Source organism: Podarcis gaigeae, assembly GCF_964106915.1.
Source record: "Podarcis gaigeae genome assembly, chromosome: 5".
Taxonomy (NCBI): Eukaryota; Metazoa; Chordata; class Lepidosauria; order Squamata; family Lacertidae; genus Podarcis; species Podarcis gaigeae.
Window position 1 is genome coordinate 28,322,658 of NC_139681.1, and position 21,787 is coordinate 28,344,444.

Below are 21,787 nucleotides of genomic sequence, written 5' to 3' on the forward strand. Positions count from 1 at the left end.
GGAAGGCATTCAGATGGCTTCTACAAGTCCTGGACAAAAAGCAAAATAATTACAAATCAAGGGAGTGCATTTATGAGGTCAATAATCATATATTATATCATATATATATATATTATTTCATTTGCACTTGTAACCCGGTTCGGAGGCAATCCACTCACTGATTCTCTCACCTGCAAATTTAAATGAGTCAGGTTTTTAGTGACCTAGGCCCAGGCCTGAAGGAGAAAGCCAATCGAGTATTTGTATTTTAGAGTCAGGGGATGTGATGCACCACCTGCCATGACCTGCTATAGAGTTGCCACCTCTCTCAGGGAAGGCGGCAGGGAGAAAATGCCATGGCTCATTTGCATATGTTAATTAAAATATCCACCGAGGCTAAAATAAACATAACTATCTGAAAAGAGGGGCAGTTTTGAACCAGAAAAGTGCCAAACCTGCCCATTCCGGGCTAGCTATTTGAAGGGTGAAAATGGTTCAAATTTAGTTGCGCTGCCCAGGCTCCTATGGTGTCTATGAACATGAGGACTTGCTAATATTCCAGTGTGAAATTGGTAAGGCTGAGATGAACACCAGTCCTCTGGGAGGGAGAATCTTCCAAAGTGGGTCAGTTCTCTTAAGTGAGTCTAGATTCCTACCTGAAATGCTGAGTGAGGGAAGCATTATAAACTCTGCTTCCTCATCTCCACTCCAAAGTGGTACAGCTCTGACCTTCAAGGTCCCATCTAGTTCTGCTGTTCCATGATTCAAAATCCCACTTTGTCTAATCATAAAACACTGAAGTGATTCTGGTTTAGTGCTATAGCATCCACCAAACTAGAGCCCTTCGGATGTTTTCGACTACAACTCCTATCATCCCCTGCCAACATAGCCGTGTGGCCTCATGCTATTGGGAGTTGTAGTCATGGCCTTCACCAACGTGCTGTCCTGCAGATGAGCACTCACTGGGAGAAACTGCTGTCGAAATCCAACTTTAGAAGTTGTAACAGGATACAGCGGGGAGACAGCAATCAAGTTGTCTCATAGTCTAATATTGCTTTGTTGGCACCAGTCCATGATTAAATACATCCATTTTACTCAAGTGCTATTGATACTCCGTTCCTGTTTCAAGAGATGGCCCTGAGATAATTCCAAAGACAAAGGGAGGATTTGATGTAACAGTTTTGCATGGAATCTTTGCAGGCACCATGATTTCCTGTCATTTTCTTTCTGTTTGCTCTACCTGCTCATCAGAAGTTTTGTTAGCATATATTAAGAAGCCCATCAGAGAATCATGTTGCATCATGCTAATAAAAATATATAAAATTGCAGATGCGTCTTGACTTTGTTATTTTATCACAAACGGACTGTGATAAATGTTTGGTTTTCCTAGATTGCAGGTTGTTATGAACCCAGCTAGGTTGATAAACATATGCTGAGAGTTGCTTTGGGATATAGTGCACTGAACCAGGAAGATTTGGTCTCAGATCACTATTGTGCCACAAAACTCACCTGGACCATTCACTTTCTCTTGGTGTGACCTACCTCTTGGGATTGTTGTGACAGGGGAAATGGGATTACTCCATAGGTGCCACCCAGGACTCTTCACAGGAAGGTAGAAAGGTGGGGTTAAAATGTGTTAGTTACTGTTTCCAGGATACTGTGATGAGCAAAAGTTGTGTGTATGGGGTTCTTCCCTCCCAAAACTTAACTTCTCTGTAATACTGGTACTTGTATACTGCTTCACTCCATAGAAGCTTTAGGGGGAAGTTGGGCTCTGATTATAGGGAATGACCCAACCTGGCTGTAACACTAAGCCAGACCAGAATCTCCTTTTAGTTAGTGTTCTTGGTCTGTTTGAGGAAGAAGTAGCCCCACGCAGCTCTGAGGGAACTTGATTTGCCTTCTCTTCCATGGCTGTAGAGGCTACACCTTCATTCCATTCAGGTTTCCAAAGCATAGAGAAGCTCTTCTCTCCACGGTCGTAGAACATACTAAATGTAAGTTGCAGTCCTAAGAGTTCTTACCTGAGAATAGGAGCCCACTGAAATCAGTAGAACTTGCTTCAAATCAGACATGCCATAAGATTGCAGTGTAGGAAGTCTCTACTTATTGGATTTGTGATTTTATATGTTGAGCATTTCCCCCTGAAGAACATTTAACCGTTGAAATTTGGAAAACCAGTTTGTTAATATGGCTGTCTTGCACCCCTTGGATTTGCCTTCTGTTCCATCTGCTGTGTGATGCAACCTGCTTTCTGGTTGGAAGTTGTAGTGAATCTGGATTTTAACAGGTGAGGGGAAACCTGGGGTGGGGGAATGGCTTTGGAGCAGTGTGGGAGGGCTTGGTGAGAAGATCAGTAGGCAAGGGTTCAGTTGGCATGATTACTGGTATTGAAGCAGCTGTTTTAAGAAAAATATTGCTAAAAACTCTCACATGTGCTGGGACACTGCTTATTTTAAGCCCGCCCCCTTCTCATTCACCAGGCTAAATGTAATTTCAAGATGGTGTCTTTTGCTAGGAAGATCATCAAGTGAAAATGTCTCCCACAACCTCTTTATTTGCATGACTGCATAACAATTGTGAAACAGTTTATTATTGTAAAATTAGTGTGGCATAGCACAGAACAAGCTGGGATTGCAGCCAAATGAAACAGAAAATGAATAGTTGCATAAGGCTTTGAGGCGCATGCAGTTGAACACAAGTGCACTGTACATTCTTCTGAATTGTCCGCTGTTTGTGACTGTTTCCCTTTTGAACACGATTGCACCTCTCTGTTCAAGAGCCACTGCTGTTATTAGTGTAGTTAAAGGTACACTGTGCTACAAACATGGGAATGTATTTACCTCAGGTTTTATAAACTAAGTATGGCTGGCTAATAGACTCAAACGGCACCAAAAGGGGGGGGGGAGGGGATTAAATACTGTACCATGTATGTGGTTGTTACCTAGCATGCGAAGTGGCTTTCTTCAGTAGTGAAACTATAGCTATCGTTCATCCTGAAAAGGAAAAAACAAAACCCAACATTTTAATTCCTGTTGAACAAATCTTTACTTCTGTGCAATCTCTCTCCCTCTCCCCCCCCCCCCACCTCTGTTTGCATGGCAGTGTATTATTTTGCAATCAGGATAAAAGCATTATTTATGAAAGTTCTAAAATATGACATTACTGTAAGTTTAAAGCTGCAAATCAATCTCTCTGCTTTATAAAAGCATTTTATTGATTTGGAAGGGCAAATCTTCACTTGAATTTTTAAGTACCTGCTTTATGGATTGGGACTCAGAGTAGTTTTATAAGCAAACATGTTTTTTGAGATGTTTACTTAAGACTTTAAGGTGCGTGTATTTTTAGAATAAATTATGCATATTTATATATGCTTCGAGTTCACTCATTTACTTATGGAGTATTGAAATGATTAAGGCAAACAGAGAGCCAAAATTTGGTGCACACCCTGAAAGCAGAACAGGGTGCAAGTGGGAGTGGTGCGGATTTGTTAAGATACTTTAACAATTGTCCGATAGGATGTTTCAAGAACCTTGATAGCTCAGTTGGTTAGAGCGTGGTGCTGATAATGCCAAGGTTGCAGATTTGATCCCTGTATGGGACAGCTGCCTATCCCTGCATTGCAACTCTACAATTCCAACTCTGCAATTCTATTATTCTAGTGGCAGCTTGCAATATTTATTGGTATATTTATGTATTGAGACCCAGCGTGATTTTTTTTTAATTGCCAAAATTTCAGAATGACAGAAGTTTATTAGGCATTCAAACTAACCCTGGTCCTAACCTTGGCTGATCCATTGCTCTTGTAGTAGGCGCCTATCAGTTAAGCTATCAGATGAGTGGTATGATGCAATGAGCTTGTTGCTTTTCTCATTCCACCACCTTTGCAATCTACAATGCCGCTTTCTATACCATCATAACCTCCTGAATGTGGATGAGGCGCTTGCAGTTGTTGAGCATGTGTTACTTAGCGTGCTGCAGTAGGACGTGGGTTGGAGTGTTTTTGCTCCTTGACTGAGCCACAGTTATAATCTGATCTTAGGTTGGCTTCAGAATAAAGCAGGGTTACGCTACACGCTTGTGAAACAAAGGTGTCAGTAAGAGAAGATAACCCATTCAAAACGTTGGCAGTTGCACGTTTGAAGCACGGGCAAAGACTAATGTGGTTACAGAGAATAGATCAGAATGGATAAGTATCTGAGAAATGGGGGTGGAACCTGAATTCCTTTCTAATTAATGACAGCATTAATATACCAATAACACTAAGGCTGCAGTCAGAACTATGCTCACTTGGAAGTGCCACTGAAATCAATAATTACTGGGAAGTAATTATTATTTTCCTAACTTCTTCCTGTCATTATCTTGCAATTCGTTTAGCAGTTATTAAATAATCCTTAGCTCAAACTTGGGAAAAGGAGAGAGTGGAAATTCCACTCAATTGATTGGAAAGTAGCTTGGCCACTCAGTTGGTTTCTACCCAGGGAGAAAATGTTGCTCAGCAATGCCTGAAAATGAGAAGGTTGTGTCAAAGAATTTATATTCACATCCTCTGAGATCAATAATACCGATGTGTGGAATGCAGAATAGTCAGACACCATTTGTAAAATATGTCCATCTGTTCGTGCTTTATTTGTGGTCAATGGAAATTATTATAACTAGACACTGAGGTAATGCTACCCTACTCTTTTGTCTTTTCACTTTAGAAGATAAATGTATCTAGTTCAAGAAAAACTGTTGATATCTTAGATATATACAGTGGTACCTCGGGTTAAGAACTTAATTCGTTCTGGAGGTCCTTTCTTAACCTGAAACTGCTCTTAACCTGAAGCACCACTTTAGCTAATGGGGCCTCCTGCTGCTAGGCCGCCGGAGCACGATTTCTGTTCTCATCCTGAATCAAATTTCTTAACCCGAGGTACTATTTCTGGGTTAGCGGAGTCTGTGACCTGAAGCATCTGTAACCTGAAGTGTCTGTAATCCGAGGTACCACTGTAGAGGCGTCTAGCAGTGATGATTCTGAAGAAGATGAGCACTTTTTTTCTTGAGTAAATGTTGTTGTTTGTTTGTTTTGCCATAGTCGATATCTGGCTTTTGGATCAATGCCGCCATGTTGCTTTTTACAGGTCCACTCCCACTTAATAGTCTGCATGGAAATCTAAGATCTTCAGTATTGCAGTTTTTAAGACAACTGCAGCTTCTGTAGCAAGAGCTCTTTAAGCTACTGGCAGGACTTCCTGTATGTGCTGACCCAGAAACCATTGCAAATGTATCAGACTGCGTATTTGGAGAACCTGGTAGTGGAGAAAGCCCACCTTGGAGGAGGCCTGTGCAGGATCCTTTTTTCTTGAGAGGCATGGCAGATTGCCTTTCAGTTGTTACTACAATCTCCTTTTACAGTAGACCTTCCTTGTGTAACCACAATCAGGTGTGAGCCCTGCCCTGCTTGTTGGTGCCAGATCAATGCTTGGCTGCCCAGATCTATCAGAGCCAATTCTCAAATACCATTCTGTCGGTAGGGAATATTGCTGAGGTCAGATATTGGCAAACGTTATGCAAGTCACTGGCAAGAACAGGTTAAGAAGGTAGCACAAGTATAAAGCGAGGGTTGTGAGGAGTGAGATAAGCTGGAGCCAGAGGAGCTGCCTTGGACTAAAGGAGCCATCCTTACTTGGGCAGTTGTTTTGAAGTTCAGGCCTTACAATATGACTTTCATATTTCTAGTCTGCAATGGTTTTTAAGAGGTTTGGCCAGGATAAAATGTGTCCCCTGGACACATGCAATGGCCCAATGTCTGGAGGCCAGAACTATGGCATACTTCCAATCCTTGCTAAGCCTCATCCCAAGCTTAGTCCACTCCAGTTTCATTACTGACATGCATTGATGATAAGAATGTAAGGCAAGGGTGCACAAATAATGAAACATTGCTACACTTGAGGTGTTGACTTTGCCCCATAATTTTAGCATGTATGTTGCAAAACACTCTTTGAACCCATTTGTAATTTGGTACTCTATAAATGTCAGATTATGCAAATCAAAATGATCCACATTTCAGTTTTCCTGTTTATATGCTTTAGACCACCACTTGTGGCATTTCAGTGTCATCCAGATTAAAATAAGAAATCCTTATTTTCCAATTATGGTTTCCCACATTCCAAGCACTCTAACATGCCCTCTTCCAGTAAATTATAGAGATGACTTTTATATTCTCTTCATAACCCTCCCCCAAAGAATTTGTGTTTTCTTTCTATAAATATTAAGATGATATATCAGTTTCTTCAGAGAAGGAAAAAGTTGGGAAAGAAAAACATTTTGAAGTTGCACAACTGTGGTTGATCTAAACAGAACAAGCAAGCAACGTCATGTATAGTGTTTCTAAAGAGCTTACTGTTTAGTTTTATAATAGCAGTATTTCAAGGGTGCTGATGATGCAGTGGGAAGAATGGATTGTTCTTATTGCGAAACTCTTTATTAGTTACTTGTACTTTGAAAGTGAACAAAATGGAAGTATGCAGGCATTCCTCATGCAATGTTAACAATAACAGGACATTTTTTTAAAAAGGCTAACAAAGACTGGCTGTTTGAGAAATAGTGATTTATCAAAGCAACAGTCAAGCAAAATAAATGTTTGGCATCATTACTAAGGATGGACTGGAAAATACATTTGTTTTGCTGCTTTCCTCTCCTCCAAATGTACCCTTTATTTTTGTTTTAATGCCACCTCATTTGCATTTTAGAAATGGGTTTGTTGCTCAATAAATTGTTCAAGCCTCTCCAACTGTATCTTAAATTGAATTGAATATTTTGTGAAAAATAAATTTAGTAATCTAATATTAAATGTGCAGTTTAAGGCTGTCAACAGCTTCTTTTTTAAGCAAAATAGTGGAGGGGGCGGAAGAAAGATACACACCTGGTCTGGTTGTGTTTGGTTGTGTCAAATCTCTGCACATGTTACTCATTAGCAGAAACAAACTGTTTCTTCAGGGGGGAAAACAACTCCATTTCTTTTCCATATTAGGGAATTTTACAGACTCCCATTTACCCTAGAATCCTATAATACTGAGCTGGTGGGCATGTCAGGCTGTTTTAAGTTAGAAATGAAGCTTTAGAGAAAGTAATAGATGCTGCGATTTCTCGTGAAAGGCTTCAGCTCTTGTTAAAAGCCTTTGCCCCACATCCTGTACATGTGTAATGGTCAGCACCATCCATGCTTTAAAAGCGCTTGGGCAAGAAGGCTGAAAAGGCATGGCTTATAAGCATCCTCTGTTCAGGGCAAGGCTATTTCCCGTATGAGTCCCTGCAGCGGCTAAGATAGCTTTGCCCTGTGCTCCCCCATTATGGGAAGCGTAATATGCAGAGGTGGTGAACAGGGATAAGCTATTAATGCTCATCCTACTACTTTTGGGATGGAGGTAAAGGGACCCCTAACCATTAGGTCCAGTCGTGACCGACTCTAGGGTTGCGGTGCTCATCTCGCTTTACTGGCCGAGGGAGCCAGCATACAGCTTCCGGGTCATGTGGCCAGCATGACTAAGCCACTTCTGGAGAACCAGAGCAGCGCACGGAAATGCCGTTTACCTTCCCGCTGGAGTGGTACATATTTATCTACTTGCACTTTGATGTGCTTTCAAACTGCTAGGTTGGCAGGAGCAGGGACCGAGCAACAGGAGCTCACCCCGTCACAGGGATTCAAACCGCCGACCGAGTTGTGAACTACGCTAGTTTTATTTCATTTTTAAAGCGGCATGTGCCAAATCTCTTTGTTGTTGTTTTCATTCTGAACGGCCCCATTCTGAGAATGCACCACAAGTAGGCTGACCCCCCACAGTCCAAAGTATATTACTGTTGGAAGTAACTTCCATTGACTTCATCGGAGCTGGAGTATAAAGGGCACGTCCTGATAAAGCTTTTTGTGGACAGTACCACTTCAAGCTGCAGGTGGAAGAATAAATTATCGAGGGCTGCTTCATCTAGTGATACAACTTGCGCACACAAGCCTAGTATGTCAGAGAGAAAGACAGCATTCAGCCTTGTCCCTAGCATGGTATTTTTCACACACACCCCTTCCCCAATTTGAAGCATTTAAACGTATAACTTACCCCCTCCCCCTCAACTTGAAATGGTACAGTCCAGGAAAAGCTTTTGCAATTGAGTATATAAAACTGGCAAGTTTTGTATAACCTTTAGCTTGGAAAATGTCTCTTCCCATCAGTTGTTAACATTGACTGCACATTGTATTTTGCATGCAGATTTTTCTTCTTACTCTGTGTAGCATCAAGATGACACTAGAGGGCAACTGAGAGTTTTGTTTCAGGGAACAAATCTGCTTGGTTTAATAATGCCAGCTAAGTGTTTAAAACATGATAAAGATTGATTTTCCCTTCTTGCAGTTTTTAAAATATATATATATATACATGTAGCTTCTGGTTCTTTGTTGACAGCAAATAATAAACCAACTAAAGGGCCTGGGAAGGAAGGGAAAATATAGACGGGGGGGGGGGCGGAATGGCTGCTTTTGCCCAAATAAGGGATTATTTTTTGGCTTCCTCATATGTTAGATAATGATCAACTGACAATTGGTCATGAGTTAATAATGCTGGATGCTGAAATATGCATACCATGTGGCAGAAAAACAACTCTGCCAATAAGTACAATCACTGCCATAGTTACACATCAGGAGGGGGGAAGTCATGGGGAAATGTCTAGAACATTTAATGGCATGTCAACTTAATCTACCCTGTTTCCTAAAAAAAAATCAATGCTGACTCTTCCCCCCCCCAAAGATGTTACACACACACACACACACACACACTACTGGTAAGCGTGGAATAATTTTATTGCTTATAGGTTTTTTTTTATTCTATAGTGCTGACTCTACTAGACTGCGGTCTTACAAAAGCTTTTGTCCTGAATAGGAGAAATCACTTTTGAATCTAGGGGAAAGGAAAATCATTTTTTCAACATTTCCAGTGTAGAAACATTTGTCTTTTCCACTATGCAGCCTGTCCCAACCACTGTTGAGAGGCCTTGCAGTGCACGCCTGCTTCTTTGATTATTTATTTATCTACCCTGACAAGCTACATGCAGCGGGAGAAAATAAAGTGGCAAGCTTCATCTTGGCATCCACCTGTTTCGGGGTACAATGGAAGAGTGCACCTTTTGGGGTTGGAAGTCAAACAGTTGAAAGCTGCAGCGCTTGTGTGGCTGTGGAGACCGATGCGGTAGAGACATGTTCTGTTGCAGCTGGGGCAGCTGAAGGCGTCCGGTTGTGCTAGTGCAGATACAGTGGTACCTTGGGTTACAAACACCTTGGGTTACAAACATTTCAGGTTACAGACTCCGCTAACACAGAAGCAGTACCTCGGGTTAAGAACTTTACCTCAGGATGAGAACAGAAATCGCACGCCAGCAGTGTGCCGGCAGCAGGAGGCCCCATTAGCTAAAGTGGTACCTCAGGTTAAGAACGGTTTCAGGTTAAGAACGGACCTCCGGAATGAATTAATTATGTAAGCAGAGGTACCACTTTATAGCATGGCAGGGATAGTACAGCTCCGTGGCAGGGCTGAGGTTTCACCTGAGTATCCTCATTTCCAGTAACAAGATACTGGGCAACAGGGCAAGGAAGGGCATTTCTGACCTTTGATCCACTGATGTAGGTTGTAGGTTTATCTTTATTTGTACCTGTGTTAGGTTGCATACACTTCCCAGATGTTTCCCCACCCAGGCATCATCCACGGCCAGGTTGTGCCACTTGCCTTCTGGACAACAACTTGCCACTTGCGGAATTGGTCCTCCTTTCGCCCTTCTCATTGGGAAAACTTAGTTTGCGTCTTCTAATAGGCTCTTCCTTTGGGTGAGGGGGGGAGGAGGTTTTCCTTGCCAGTTCAGAGATCTGCGCACAGTTTTGAATAACAAGTTCAGAGCCCATTGCCAACTGGAAGGTTTCATACCAGGTGCCAACTGGGGATTATGGGTGTGGTGGCTGAAAGCCAATCTAACTTTGCAAGAGAGACATTCTCTAATAAACAAGGATCACATATTCCAGTTAATATCCCAGGTGGCTCCTTCCCTAACCCCCACCCCAAGACACTCACTCCCCCTATTCTCATGGGAACTCTCCTTGGAAATGTTTGTGGAACTTTGTCTCTGATTTAGTCAAGGAGCTTAACCATCTGCTTAACTTTTAAGCATAGGCATATTTGAATGAATGAGGTTATTAATACCCTAAGTTTCACATAACCTCTAACAGTTGCTGGATGAAAATAGGTACATTTGTTTGCCGTTACACAGGAGATAGCCACTCCACATAGCGGCGTTGAGAGCATGGCGTGTGACCAAGCTGCTTTCATGATGGCGGGGCCCTGATGGCTGGCAGAATTTTAGAAACATCACTTTCAAATATATGTTTTCCTATCACGAAGAAAGCACTTACAGTCGTACTTTGGTTTTCGAACAGCTTAGTTCCCGAACATTTTGGCTCCCGAACGCTGCAAGCCTGGAAGTGACTGTTCTGGTTTGCGAACTATTTTTGGAAACCGAACGTCCATTGGGGCTTCCATGGCTTCCGATTGGCTGCAGGAGGTTCCTGCAGCCAATCAGAAACTGCGCTGTGGTTTCCGAACATTTTGGAAGTCTAACGGACTTCTGGAACGGATTCCATTCGACTTCCAAGGTACGAGTGTATTTTATAGATATGGTCTGAATGTTCATTTCAATAGCTAGTGCCCGTTTTCAAAGCTCAGCATATATTAACAAAGATATGTCACCTTATCTTTTCCATAGAGCTCTGTTTGCACAAAATGGATCCTTCATATCAATGCTTTCCTCCATTCTGCCTTTTTCAGCCCTACTGATGTCAGAGTTCCACTGTTGTTGGTAGGGCAATGCCCACAGAAGTTTCCACAGAGGTGGAGAAGGGGTATCTGACATTGGATCTCATTAACATGCATTAACCCTTCTGTTTCCCTCCCCTTATGGTTTTGATTTATGGGCTACTTTTAAAATGAGGCTGCATTTTAAACTGCATTTTAACCTGTATTTTAAATTGGCTTTTTTCTATTATGTTTTTATTGTAATTTTACTGGTGTTAGCCACCTTGAGCCTGGCTCTGGCCGGGGAGGGTGGGGTATAAATAAATTATTATTATTATTATTATTATTATTATTATTATTATTAATTTATTTAGGCATTTGTTTTTAAAAAAAAGACAGCTAGCACTGCCTCCTTTTGGAGATGGTTTCAACTACTGTTACTAAGTTATTTGGCTTCTTTATCCATGTTCCGCTCCTTTCCTTCATCTCAGTCCTTTCCTATGCACTTAAAGGGGGTGGGGAATGCAACAGAGATTTCTATAATTCTGTGAAGCTGGAGGCAAGCGAGGGATAGAGAATGGCTATCACAGTACATTACTGTCATACAAAAATAGTGTATTTTTAAAATGTTTCTGAGAGGCCCTAATACCTACAGGCCAGAACGGAATTCTCGTATCAGGAAATAAGCATAGCATTTAGAGTAAAAAGCGACAGGGGAGGATAGGATTTCGATCATTACTTAATACATTTGTTAAGTTTGTGAGACGAAATGAGGGGGAAATGGTGCGGGTTGTGGAAGTTCGCTTACATGATTCCAGCAACTGCCAGAGAATTCCAAGAGTACTTTGTGTTTGGTTCACGTCAACGATCCAGGTATTTCAAATGAAGTAATACATTCCATTCTCATTAAAAGCCTTTGGCAGCAGCACTGATCTCTTACAATACGCCCAGGTAGCTAGCTGGACTTCAGCTATGTTAATAGCTCCTTTCAGCAACCTGTGCTCTGTAACAACACTTCTTGATGTCAATCAAAATAAATGAATTGAAAAAACAAACCCGCATTTTGGCAAGGACTCATCAAACGTTAATAAGAAATATTTCATGCTGTAAAACCAGAGTAATGCTACACTCAGGTTACTCTTGTTGTCTTAGACCATCTATGCATATAGAAAATTATTTGCCCATAGCAGAAAACTGTGTGGCATCTGGGGGATTGTACCACAATGAATGAATGGGCCATGTCTTTCTGTATGTTTGGTTTGCATGGCACATAGAATAGCATCTCTGATCAAGGACTTCTTTGATTCATACCTCACATCTGCCATGAATATGGTAGGCAGCCTTGGGGAAGCTACTCTCTCCTAGCCTCACCCAAATCTGCTACTTGGAGACAATAATTCAGGGTTACTTTGCAGAGTTGACAGGGCCATTTGAAATAAAGGATGGTGTGAACCACTTTGGTCACCCCGAAGCACTATAAAAATTCTCAGTATTTTTATTATTAGCCTTTAAAATCTTTTGCAATTTAACTGCTTGTGAACTGCGGTCATTTTTCTTCATTTTGCATATTTATTCGCATAGATTAAGACCTTCAAAGTTGGGAAATGTTAGCTAGCAGTTTTCAATGTCTAATGGCATTCATCTTGGGCACAAAATAATATTGGAAGGGGCAGTGAAAAAATGGCTCCCATAGAGCTAATGGGACCATCCACCCAGGACAAGGATTCCTCACATCTGTTGCATGGATTACTATTGTTGTGATTTAATGGTTCTTTGTGGGCTACCATATTTTGTTACTTTACAGCCGTCATCTGAGATGCAATGGCTTCTACTATAGTTTCCCTTTATGGCCACTCCAGCAAAACTGTGAGTGTGTATATGGGGCAGAACTGTCACTTTTAGGGGCTTTTTTAAAGTTGCCACTGCAGCCAGTTGCACTGCTGTTTGCTTTTTAAAGTTAAATATTAATTTGAATTGAAAAGTGCCTTGTCTATTCAGCAAGATTATAGAAACCCCCCTGCACCTCAGCATTTTCCTTTATTCTTTCCAATGTGTCATTGGGGAGTTGAAAGTATACCTACACCCTGACTACTGATGATTCCTAGGCCAAAGTTCATAACTATTATGCTTGCCTATGTGATTCTTTGATCAGTCTATGACAGGGTGGATTATTATTTAATACTGAGGGCCACATCAGGCATTCCCCACCCCCACCAAATTTTCAGACTTCACGCATTATGATTTTCTGCATAGATAATGGATGTCCTTTCAGTGTGAGAAAATATATCTTAATGAGCACACCCTGCCTGATTTGCTGTGTTCAGGTTCAACAGGGTGCATGTGTACAGTGGTACCTCGGGTTACAGACGCTTCAGGTTACAGACTCTGCTAACCCAGAAATAGTACCTCGGGTTAAGAACTTTGCTTCAGGATGAGAACAGAAATCGTGCTCCGGCGGACCGACGGCAGTGGGAGGCCCCATTAGCTAAAGTGGTGCTTCAGGTTCAGAACAGTTTCAGGTTAGGAACGAACCTCCAGAACGAATTAAGTTCTTAACCCGAGGTACCACTGTATTTGAGACTCAGGTATGCATACCTAAGGACAAAAAGTCAAATGGAAATCAGCTCCCAAAGGCAGGCAATTCTCGAATTATAGAAGCTGCACTGAAACCAATAAGTTCCAGATGTTGATGGTGACTGGAGGTTTAATTGAATTTAGCAGTTTTTAATATTCAACCTAGGGCACTGAAATATCTAAGGCACTAACCTTATTTGGCAAACTGTGTTTTTGTTCCTCATCAGCCTTATGATAAAAATAAAAAATAGCATGAGTTAATTGTATTCTGTTTCCTTTAAACAATGATGGGACGCTGTGGGTTTTTTGTTTTGGTGTGAGTTTTCATACTGCTATCACTTTTTCCAAACGCAGGAAATCTATGTCCCATTCTTCTTCTGAAAAAGCAAGAGTGAGTTTATCTTGGGAATTCAGAGCTATGAATGGTGTTAAGTCTTTCTTTCTAAAATGGAAAGAGTTGCTAAGCTCAGATTGTCAGCAAGGGCTTGTGTGGTTCTTGATATTTGCAAAATTTCCATGTCACACTGTTTCAGCTCACCCAGAATCCCAGAGTTATTTTGACACCAGGAAGTAGCTAGGTGGAAAAGTAATCATATTTTTTTATTGTACCGAGAACAATTTGCTTTGCCAATAATTAGGTGAACTTCCTTTTTGTTGCTATTGTACATATTTTGAAACAGAACTTTCCCCCAATCTTTGGTTCTTGTTTGATTTCTGTCACCATCCTATTTCCACAGAATAGTTAGTGTCACAAAGGTCAGGATTAGGGACAAAACAGGAAGAATGGGAGAGCTATGAAAAAGAAAGAAAATGTGTAAACCAGAGGTTTTCAACCTTTTTGAGTCCACAACTCCTTTGACCAACTACATTCTTTCTACAGCACCCCTGTGGGGCTCAGGAGCCCAGATATGTCACCCCTTGCCTGAAGAGCTGGCAGCCCCTCTCCCTTTTTCAAACACCCTCCCTTGTGGAGTTTTCCCTCAGCCTCCTCTCCTCTCCCCTCTCCTTGGGAGTCCTCCAGGCAGTCTCTGAGGTGGCCCCCTGCCCCAAAGAGAGGTACCGCCTCACACTGTCCATTCCCAAGAGCAAGGGCTGCAGGACTAGTTGTCTGGGCTCCCTTGCTTGTTTGCTTACTCTGAGGCTGCCTCCATTCCTGGCAACCAGCACCCCCTCACCAGCCAGCCCCAGAGGCACCATACACCTGCAGAACTTGTAGCCAGGGCTGCTGCAACAAACAGCTGTGCAAGCCTTGGGAGGCAGAGATGCAAGAGCGCATCTGAGGAGGGAGGGAAGGAAAGAGGGACAGAGTCCAGTGTTGCCTGTGGAACCCCTGACCATCATCCAAGGCACCCCAGGGTGCTACGGCACACTGACTGAAAACCGCTGGTGTAAATCATTTGGCTTTATTTATCTACGCAGTCATGCCAATGGGGTAAATTACAGTGGCTTACAGTAAGGATGACAGGCTGATGTAGCAAGGAGCTCAAGTGGTGGAACAGAAGTCCCCCACTCACCCAAAGCACCTTTTATACCGATTTTTCCAGAAGGACGAAAGCAACATTTAATTCATACCTTCTAAGCTTACTCCTGACAATAGGTCTGGAAGGATAGCAGAGTTGATAGTATCCAAACCTACTGTGAGATCTAGGGGAAAACCACATGGTTGTGTTCCCCTCCCATCCATTCCCCAGGGTAAGACATCTCAGAGGTCCATAAGCCCACCTGCGCCCTGGTAGATTTCACAGTAGCATGGATCCAGGGAGCACCTGGTAGCTCATAGCCCTCCAGGAAGGATGTCCACATCCTCAGGTTGCACAAGCCGAAAAGTAGCCCTTGCCGTGTGCTCAGGTGGTGTGCCAATCCCATCCATTTCAGCCCCTGTACCAATTATAGCATCCAAGTTGATATGGGTATGAGTGGCCTTATCTGTAAAATGTATGGGGAACTCATCGCAGCAGGCCTCCAGGGGTTCTAGGTCTCCTCACCTCCCTATATTAATACAAGGGCCTTCATGACCTGAACTAGCTTTGCTCTGTGACATTGGTGTTGGAGAGGTAATATTCTGCCACCACCACATCACCACTGTTTGAATCAAACTCTAGTGTTTCATACTTTCGCTTGGTAGAACAGGTTGTCATAGGCACCTAAACTTGGAATATATTGCCATCCATTTAAATTTGTTGATTTATCATTCATTTTAATTAATTACCTGATTAGGTATCTGGTTTAAATTTAAGTCATTTTACATATTACAACATTTTCAATTTAAGGTCTTGTTCGATGACACTGACGGAATCAAAAGTACCGTTCATTATTAGAAAGGCAATTTAAATATTTCCTTCCCTAATAAGTAATTAAAATAGCTTCAAATTAGGCATGTGTTCCCCTAGCTCATCGTGCGACTGAATAAAAACTGTACTGTACTAAAGTTTTAAGTTGACTGAACTGTTTAAAATGAGCGACTTTCATTGTTGTTTCTTCATTTTCCCATGTACTTGGTCTGTTTCTTTGCTCTTTCATTCTCTTGTTGGTTTCTTTTTCATTCTGCCTGCTTCACAGACAAGAAGTTATGATATGCACAGTCTGTTATGCACATACTTAATTTATTCATGTTATTACATTTATGGACCACATTTCTTCCATCATGGAACCCAAGATTACGTACATGTTGTTCCCGGGTAATTATCTGGCTGCACTGAGACTTTCTACAAGTACTCATTACATAAACAGGTTTTATGGGAAGTCTACCTACTATAGGGCCGAACTTTCTACCCTAGGCAACCCACAGTAGTTGTGTTTGCTTTTGCTGTCTAGTTTTCCTCCCCACTCCCCCTTAAGCTTGGTGCTATCTCTGTTGCTTGAGAAGAAGGAAGGAAGGAAGGAAGGAAGGAAGGAAGGAAGGGGAGGTTGATGTTGCAGGGTACAAAGACCAGCCAGGCAGCAAACTCTCATAGAATCATTGCAGAAAAAGCCAACTAACCATTCCTCTCCCACACCAACCAAGGGCTACTCTTTCAGCAGATGGTTCAAGGCACCACATCTGGCAAGTTTATCTATCTGCTGACCAGGATCTACTACTTGCTAAGTAGTTTATTTAAGTTTAAGTTACGGTACTCTGACACTTTTCTGCAGAGTTTTGGGTGAAATGATTTTGTGTGTATGTGGTTTGTTTGCCTTTTTAAAAAGATGGCATGAATTTTTATCTTCTGACATTCTCGGAGAGAAAATACGGGACGATCTATGAGAACCCATTTTTATTCACTGGGCATTTTTAACTTCTTAGTTTTTGTTGATTTTGAAAATCTGTTATTCTATTATTGTTTACTTGTATTGTGCTACAAATGGGCTGCTCACTGGCCTGAAATCCAGATAGGATGAAGTGGAGTGTAAATATTTAAAACTAAGAGCTAATTCATCCTGTAACAATTCAACATTCTGAATATTCCTGATGACTGATCTCTTTGGTGGGAAGTAGTATTTTTCACCGCATGATCTATCAAATATCTTTTCAATAATAATGTCACCATGAATAAATAGATCATATACATATTGTGTGATCACCTATCGTTTTTTTCAGCAGAGGGAAATGTAGCTCACTTAGGAGCGGTATATACAGTATGTGCATTACGTATGGGGATGTGTTAATCTTTTCAGCTGCAATGGAAATATTACTTTTAATGTCAGACTGCCTCTTGCTATGAAGTGAAATACCACAGTCATCACTGATTCATAGAGATGCTTTCCTTTTAATTATACATCCAATATGAATGAGATTTAAAGTTGCATTATGTTATACAAGAAGTAATCTTAGAACATTCTGGATGGAGTCATTTCCTGTCCAAATTCCTCAGCAACCGAAGAAATGAGAAATTCTATATTGCTGCCACCACAACCCAGGCACAAGCAAGATCATTATTCCAGGAATTTGCCCTTTTCTGCCATTTGAAGCTTTTCACTTAATTAATTAAAACTTTAAACCGAGAAATTTGGCAGGGCTTCGCATGTTTTCCTTTTGTGCAAAACAACACTGCATGCCCCTGAAATTCAGGAATAACCTGTATTTTTCTAAAATGCCCATGCTGGGAACTAGCTGTGCTTTCGTTCTGGTTACCATAAAACAAGTAATCCTTACAAAACCCAAGATCCTGAGCCAGAATTAATCCTCGTCATTTGAGGTGCTTTTGCCAGACACGAATTTGCCCCATTTACTCTACGGCAGTCGTTAAATTTTAGTGCCTGCATCAGGCTGCAATAAATCGAGAAAGCACTTTGGGCTTGACGCAACCTCTTTTGAAGGGAGATATTATTGACACCTTCTCTCACTCTCTCTCTCTCTGGGCCTTAAATGCGACCCTGGGTTTGTGGAACGCGGCGTGCTCTCCAACTGGTGTCGAGCAAAGAGGTCATGAGCAACAAAACAATTAGGATGAAATCATGAGCTACATTTGTAAACGAGGGAGCAGGCTTCTTGGCAGGGTGTCAGCCGCTAGAGAGCTGGAGTCCGGAGTGCACATCCCACTCTCCTCTGTTTGAGTCACTCATCTGTGTTTATATGAGTAACGGAGCAGCTGAGGGGGAGGGGATTTGTAAGCGCCAAGCAAATACTCCGAGCGCTCATTCTGTGTAAGACTGACATGCACACCGAGTCGAGACTACTTCCAGGGATGTAGTGAGCGCGCAGTCACATGCTGTAGCATTCATGAGTAGAGAGATAAATCAAGCAGATGTTTGTCGACTGGAATGGGTAATAATTTCTTTTACTCTCTCTTGATCCCCTCCTCCCTTTTCCCTTTCCTCCCCCCCCCCTTTTCGCATGCTAGCCTCAGATGCCAAACCTTGGAGTTGCTTTCTAAAACACTTAGCGGCAGGCAGTGCTGAAGCATGAAACATTGTGGGGGTGAGGGAAGAAGGTTTGGGGTGGGACCTTTGCTTTTAAGCTGAGGGGTGATGTGTTTGTTTTGTTTTCGTTCTCCACTTGAACCACTGCCAGCAGGAAACTGGGTTTTTCTTCTTCTTCTCCAGAGCATCAGTATCAAATTATAGCAGCCTTGCATCTGAGAGCTAATTAAAATGTAAAATGTCCTGAAACCACTTGTGTGACAAATGTAAGATTAGAAACAATTAGAAGCCACTCGAGAGGCTTGTGGTGTTTAGATTTCTGACATTATTATAATTGTCCCTGGAAGTAATGAAAACAATGGTTACTTTAAAAGAGGAGGGGGGTTACAGCAAGTTATCTCCACTATAATCACAAGTTAATGATTGTTTATCGTTTTTAATGTTGTTGAAGTCCGGTGACTGAGCACACAAGGGTCACTTTTCTTACAGAACAAAACAACTACTTCATTCTTTTCCTCATAGTTTTGTCATAATCAGCATTATATTTTGTGTGTGTGCGTGCCTGTGTTTAAAAGACATCTAAATATGTGTTTTCCTTGTTTGACCTATATGTAGTATATACTGGTTATCAAAGCAGAACTCAGAGTTTTTCTGTATTGTGGAATCTCTCAGCTCTGTTAAGAAAGACTTGGAAGTGTAGCATTAAAGAGACTGATTTGATAAAGTGAGGATTGCATTTCTGTTTGTCTCATGCCTTCAGCGGTTGAACTGTACTGTACAGAAGTGCCAATCAATTATTTTGTTCTTTGTGCTATATATGGAAGTGGTTGCTTTTTTCAACTTAGAAAATCTTTGACGCACATAAACATTGCCTAATCAAATACCTTCTACTATAAGGAAATTCCCAGAAGAAGGAATCAAGTTCATGCTTACATTTTACATAATAAAATGGATCTATAAAAGATGTTCACCCATCTGATCTTTTGTTTTGCAAGAGAGCAATTTGTGCTTTCTCAATATTCATTTGGATCCTTGTCATATGTTAATAGCAACAGATTAGCTGGGGTGGCAGGAAATCTAATGTAGAAATATGTGACCTAGAAACAGTTCTACTACTGGCAATAACATGCTTGTTTATTATAGGGAGATGTAGGCTGCTTCAAGGTGCATGCTTGTTTTTGAAGACTGCTCAACTGGTGTTCAGCTGTGTTACCCCTTTGTAAGAAATTGTGCTGAAATTGTTGCCTGTTTGTTTTCAGCGCCAAATCTTAAAGGCAGACCACGCAAAAAGAAGTCATGCCCACAGAGAAGAGATTCACTCAGTGGCTTTAAAGATTCCAATAATAATTGCGAAGGCAAGGCTGTTGCCAAGGTAAGACATTTAGTAATTTTCATCCAACTTCAATTTGCCTTTCTTTTCCAGTATAGCATTTCAAAGTAGGGATCATCCCCACCTGCCTCTCTTTTAAATGAAAATCAATATGGATTGCAGTTGTTTGAGTGGGTGGGCTTCCTCTCTCTCCCCCCCCCTTTTTACATTTTTTGGGTCTGCATTATCAGGAGCACTTTGGGGAAAGAATCTTTGTTTAAAACTTCTGTTGAGATTTACTATAATTGCACACATGCGACATGTTATTGGTATGCCACCTTTCCATAGTTAAAACCATGCTCAAGGCAGCTTACAAACTGAAAAAAATACATAACTACAAATGTAGCAAAAGTAGTCAAAAACAATAAATAAAACCTCAGAACGTACACAACCAAATTAAACCATATCCACATAAATCATAATAAGATCTAAAGTAAACATACAAAAAATGGTATCAAAAACAGCAACACCACCACCCTGGCAACAACAACCCATAAAAAATACCCCAACGCAGCCCCAGCTTTTGTAGCTGGAGTCAGTCAGGGCCCTGCCCACCCAGGCCAGTTGGAAAAAGGCCTGCAAGGCAAGGAGCAGAAGCCTCCATTTCTGTAGCTGGAGTCAGCACAGCCTATCTATCTTGAACACCATAATTTCCTTCAGTATGATTTATCTGAAACATTTGTAAACTGCTTTCAGAAGTGATCCCAAAGTGATTTCCATGTAACAAAAGGATATTAAAAAAAACCATTATTCATGATTCATTAATTACTATCTAGCCTTTCCTCCAAAGAGCTGAAGGGCAGTGTACATGGTTCTCCATTTTATCACCAGCCCTGTGAGGTTGGGGTGGAAGGTCACCCAAAGTGAGTGGTTTTCTCTCATGGCTGAGTGGGAGTTCAACTTGGGTCTCCCCCGTGCTAGTCTGACATTCAAACATCTATACTACATTGAAAATTAAATTGCCCAAAGCCCTTCTTAGTTGCCTCTCAAATATAATTTGAAAATAACCATATATGAAACGGGAACTTCCTTTGAGTAACAGATTACAGCGAACACACACAAAAATGTTACCTAGAATAACATTGCTGTTCCTCTTTAGAAAAGTTGAAATGGAAATTCTGAGTGCAAGTTAATATTCTGGACAAGGTCTTTTAAATACATCTCCTTATGCTTGAACTATCTATGGGTCTCGGATTACCATGGGTTGGTTTGCATGCACATGTTAATCACCTGATGAATCATCAAGTGGTGACTTGTATGCATGAATGAGCCACCAGAAACCCTCCAGATATCACCTCCCATCACTTCAGTTACAATGGCACAACGTACAGTATAATGACCATGCACGCTGCTGGAAATGTGAAAACTACTGGGATAACTCACTTGGCTATGTTTGTAATATGAAGCACCAGCCATTATTTTGGGGCTTCTTGTGGAAGAGTTTCCACGTCAGCATTTAATGCCTATCAGAAGGCAGAATTAAGCAGTTTCTGCATGAATTTTCTAATGTGAGCTATCAGTTTGCATGTCAAAGTCCCAGCCGTCAGAAGGAGAGAAATCAACTGATGTACTTTCATGGTGAACCTAGTCTGGAGTGTATTTCCACCAAGCAATTATTTTGTGCGTTCTCTATATGACTGGTTGGCTGGCTGAATGTATAGCAATTTGAAGACAACATTATTGTACTCAAATATTTAAATTTCTAAAGTGTTGAAAGCTCTTGTTGCTGAGGCTTTCAGTGGGCTATTTACAGTGATGTACTAGCTACTTTGGGACACAGGTGGCGCTGTGATCTAAACCACAGAGCCTAGGGCTTGCTGATCAGAAGGTCGGCGGTTCAAATCCCCACAATGGGGTGAGCTCCCATTGCTCAGTCCCAGCTCCTGCCAACCTAGCAATTCAAAAGCATGTCAAAGTGCAAATTTAAAGCAGTTTAAACACCAATGGCTACTTCAATCACTTCTTATTTGTCCTGTCCAAATTGTATGATGAAGCCAGTTTTGTTTTCATATAGGCCTCCTGAGCTTGTAAAAGATTTGTGGCATACAGAATTAAAGCAGATACTCATTTTTTCAACCCTTTCTTCTCTGTCCTGGGTTGGGGGGTCAGGGTGAGAAGTGTTTAGCTTTGGAGCCCTGTCGGGGGGGGGGGTGGTTAGCACCTCTGGATTATGCAGTTTGGACAAGCCAAATGGCAGTCTGATTGTAAGGATCAGAAA

At 41.5% G+C, this 21,787-nt stretch overlaps 1 protein-coding gene across 4 annotated transcripts in view; it reads left to right on the forward strand.

Moving 5' to 3' along the window:
- The window catches only part of ARID5B (AT-rich interaction domain 5B), a 178,514-nt gene that overhangs the window by 106,164 nt on the left and 50,563 nt on the right, over window positions 1-21,787 (forward strand). For all 4 annotated transcript variants that reach the window (XM_083740267.1, XM_083740266.1, XM_083740268.1 and 1 more), the window contains one exon: window positions 19,460-19,572. In XM_083740267.1, the coding sequence (XP_083596393.1) occupies window positions 19,460-19,572 (113 nt within the window). The remainder of the gene's footprint in view (window positions 1-19,459; window positions 19,573-21,787) is intronic.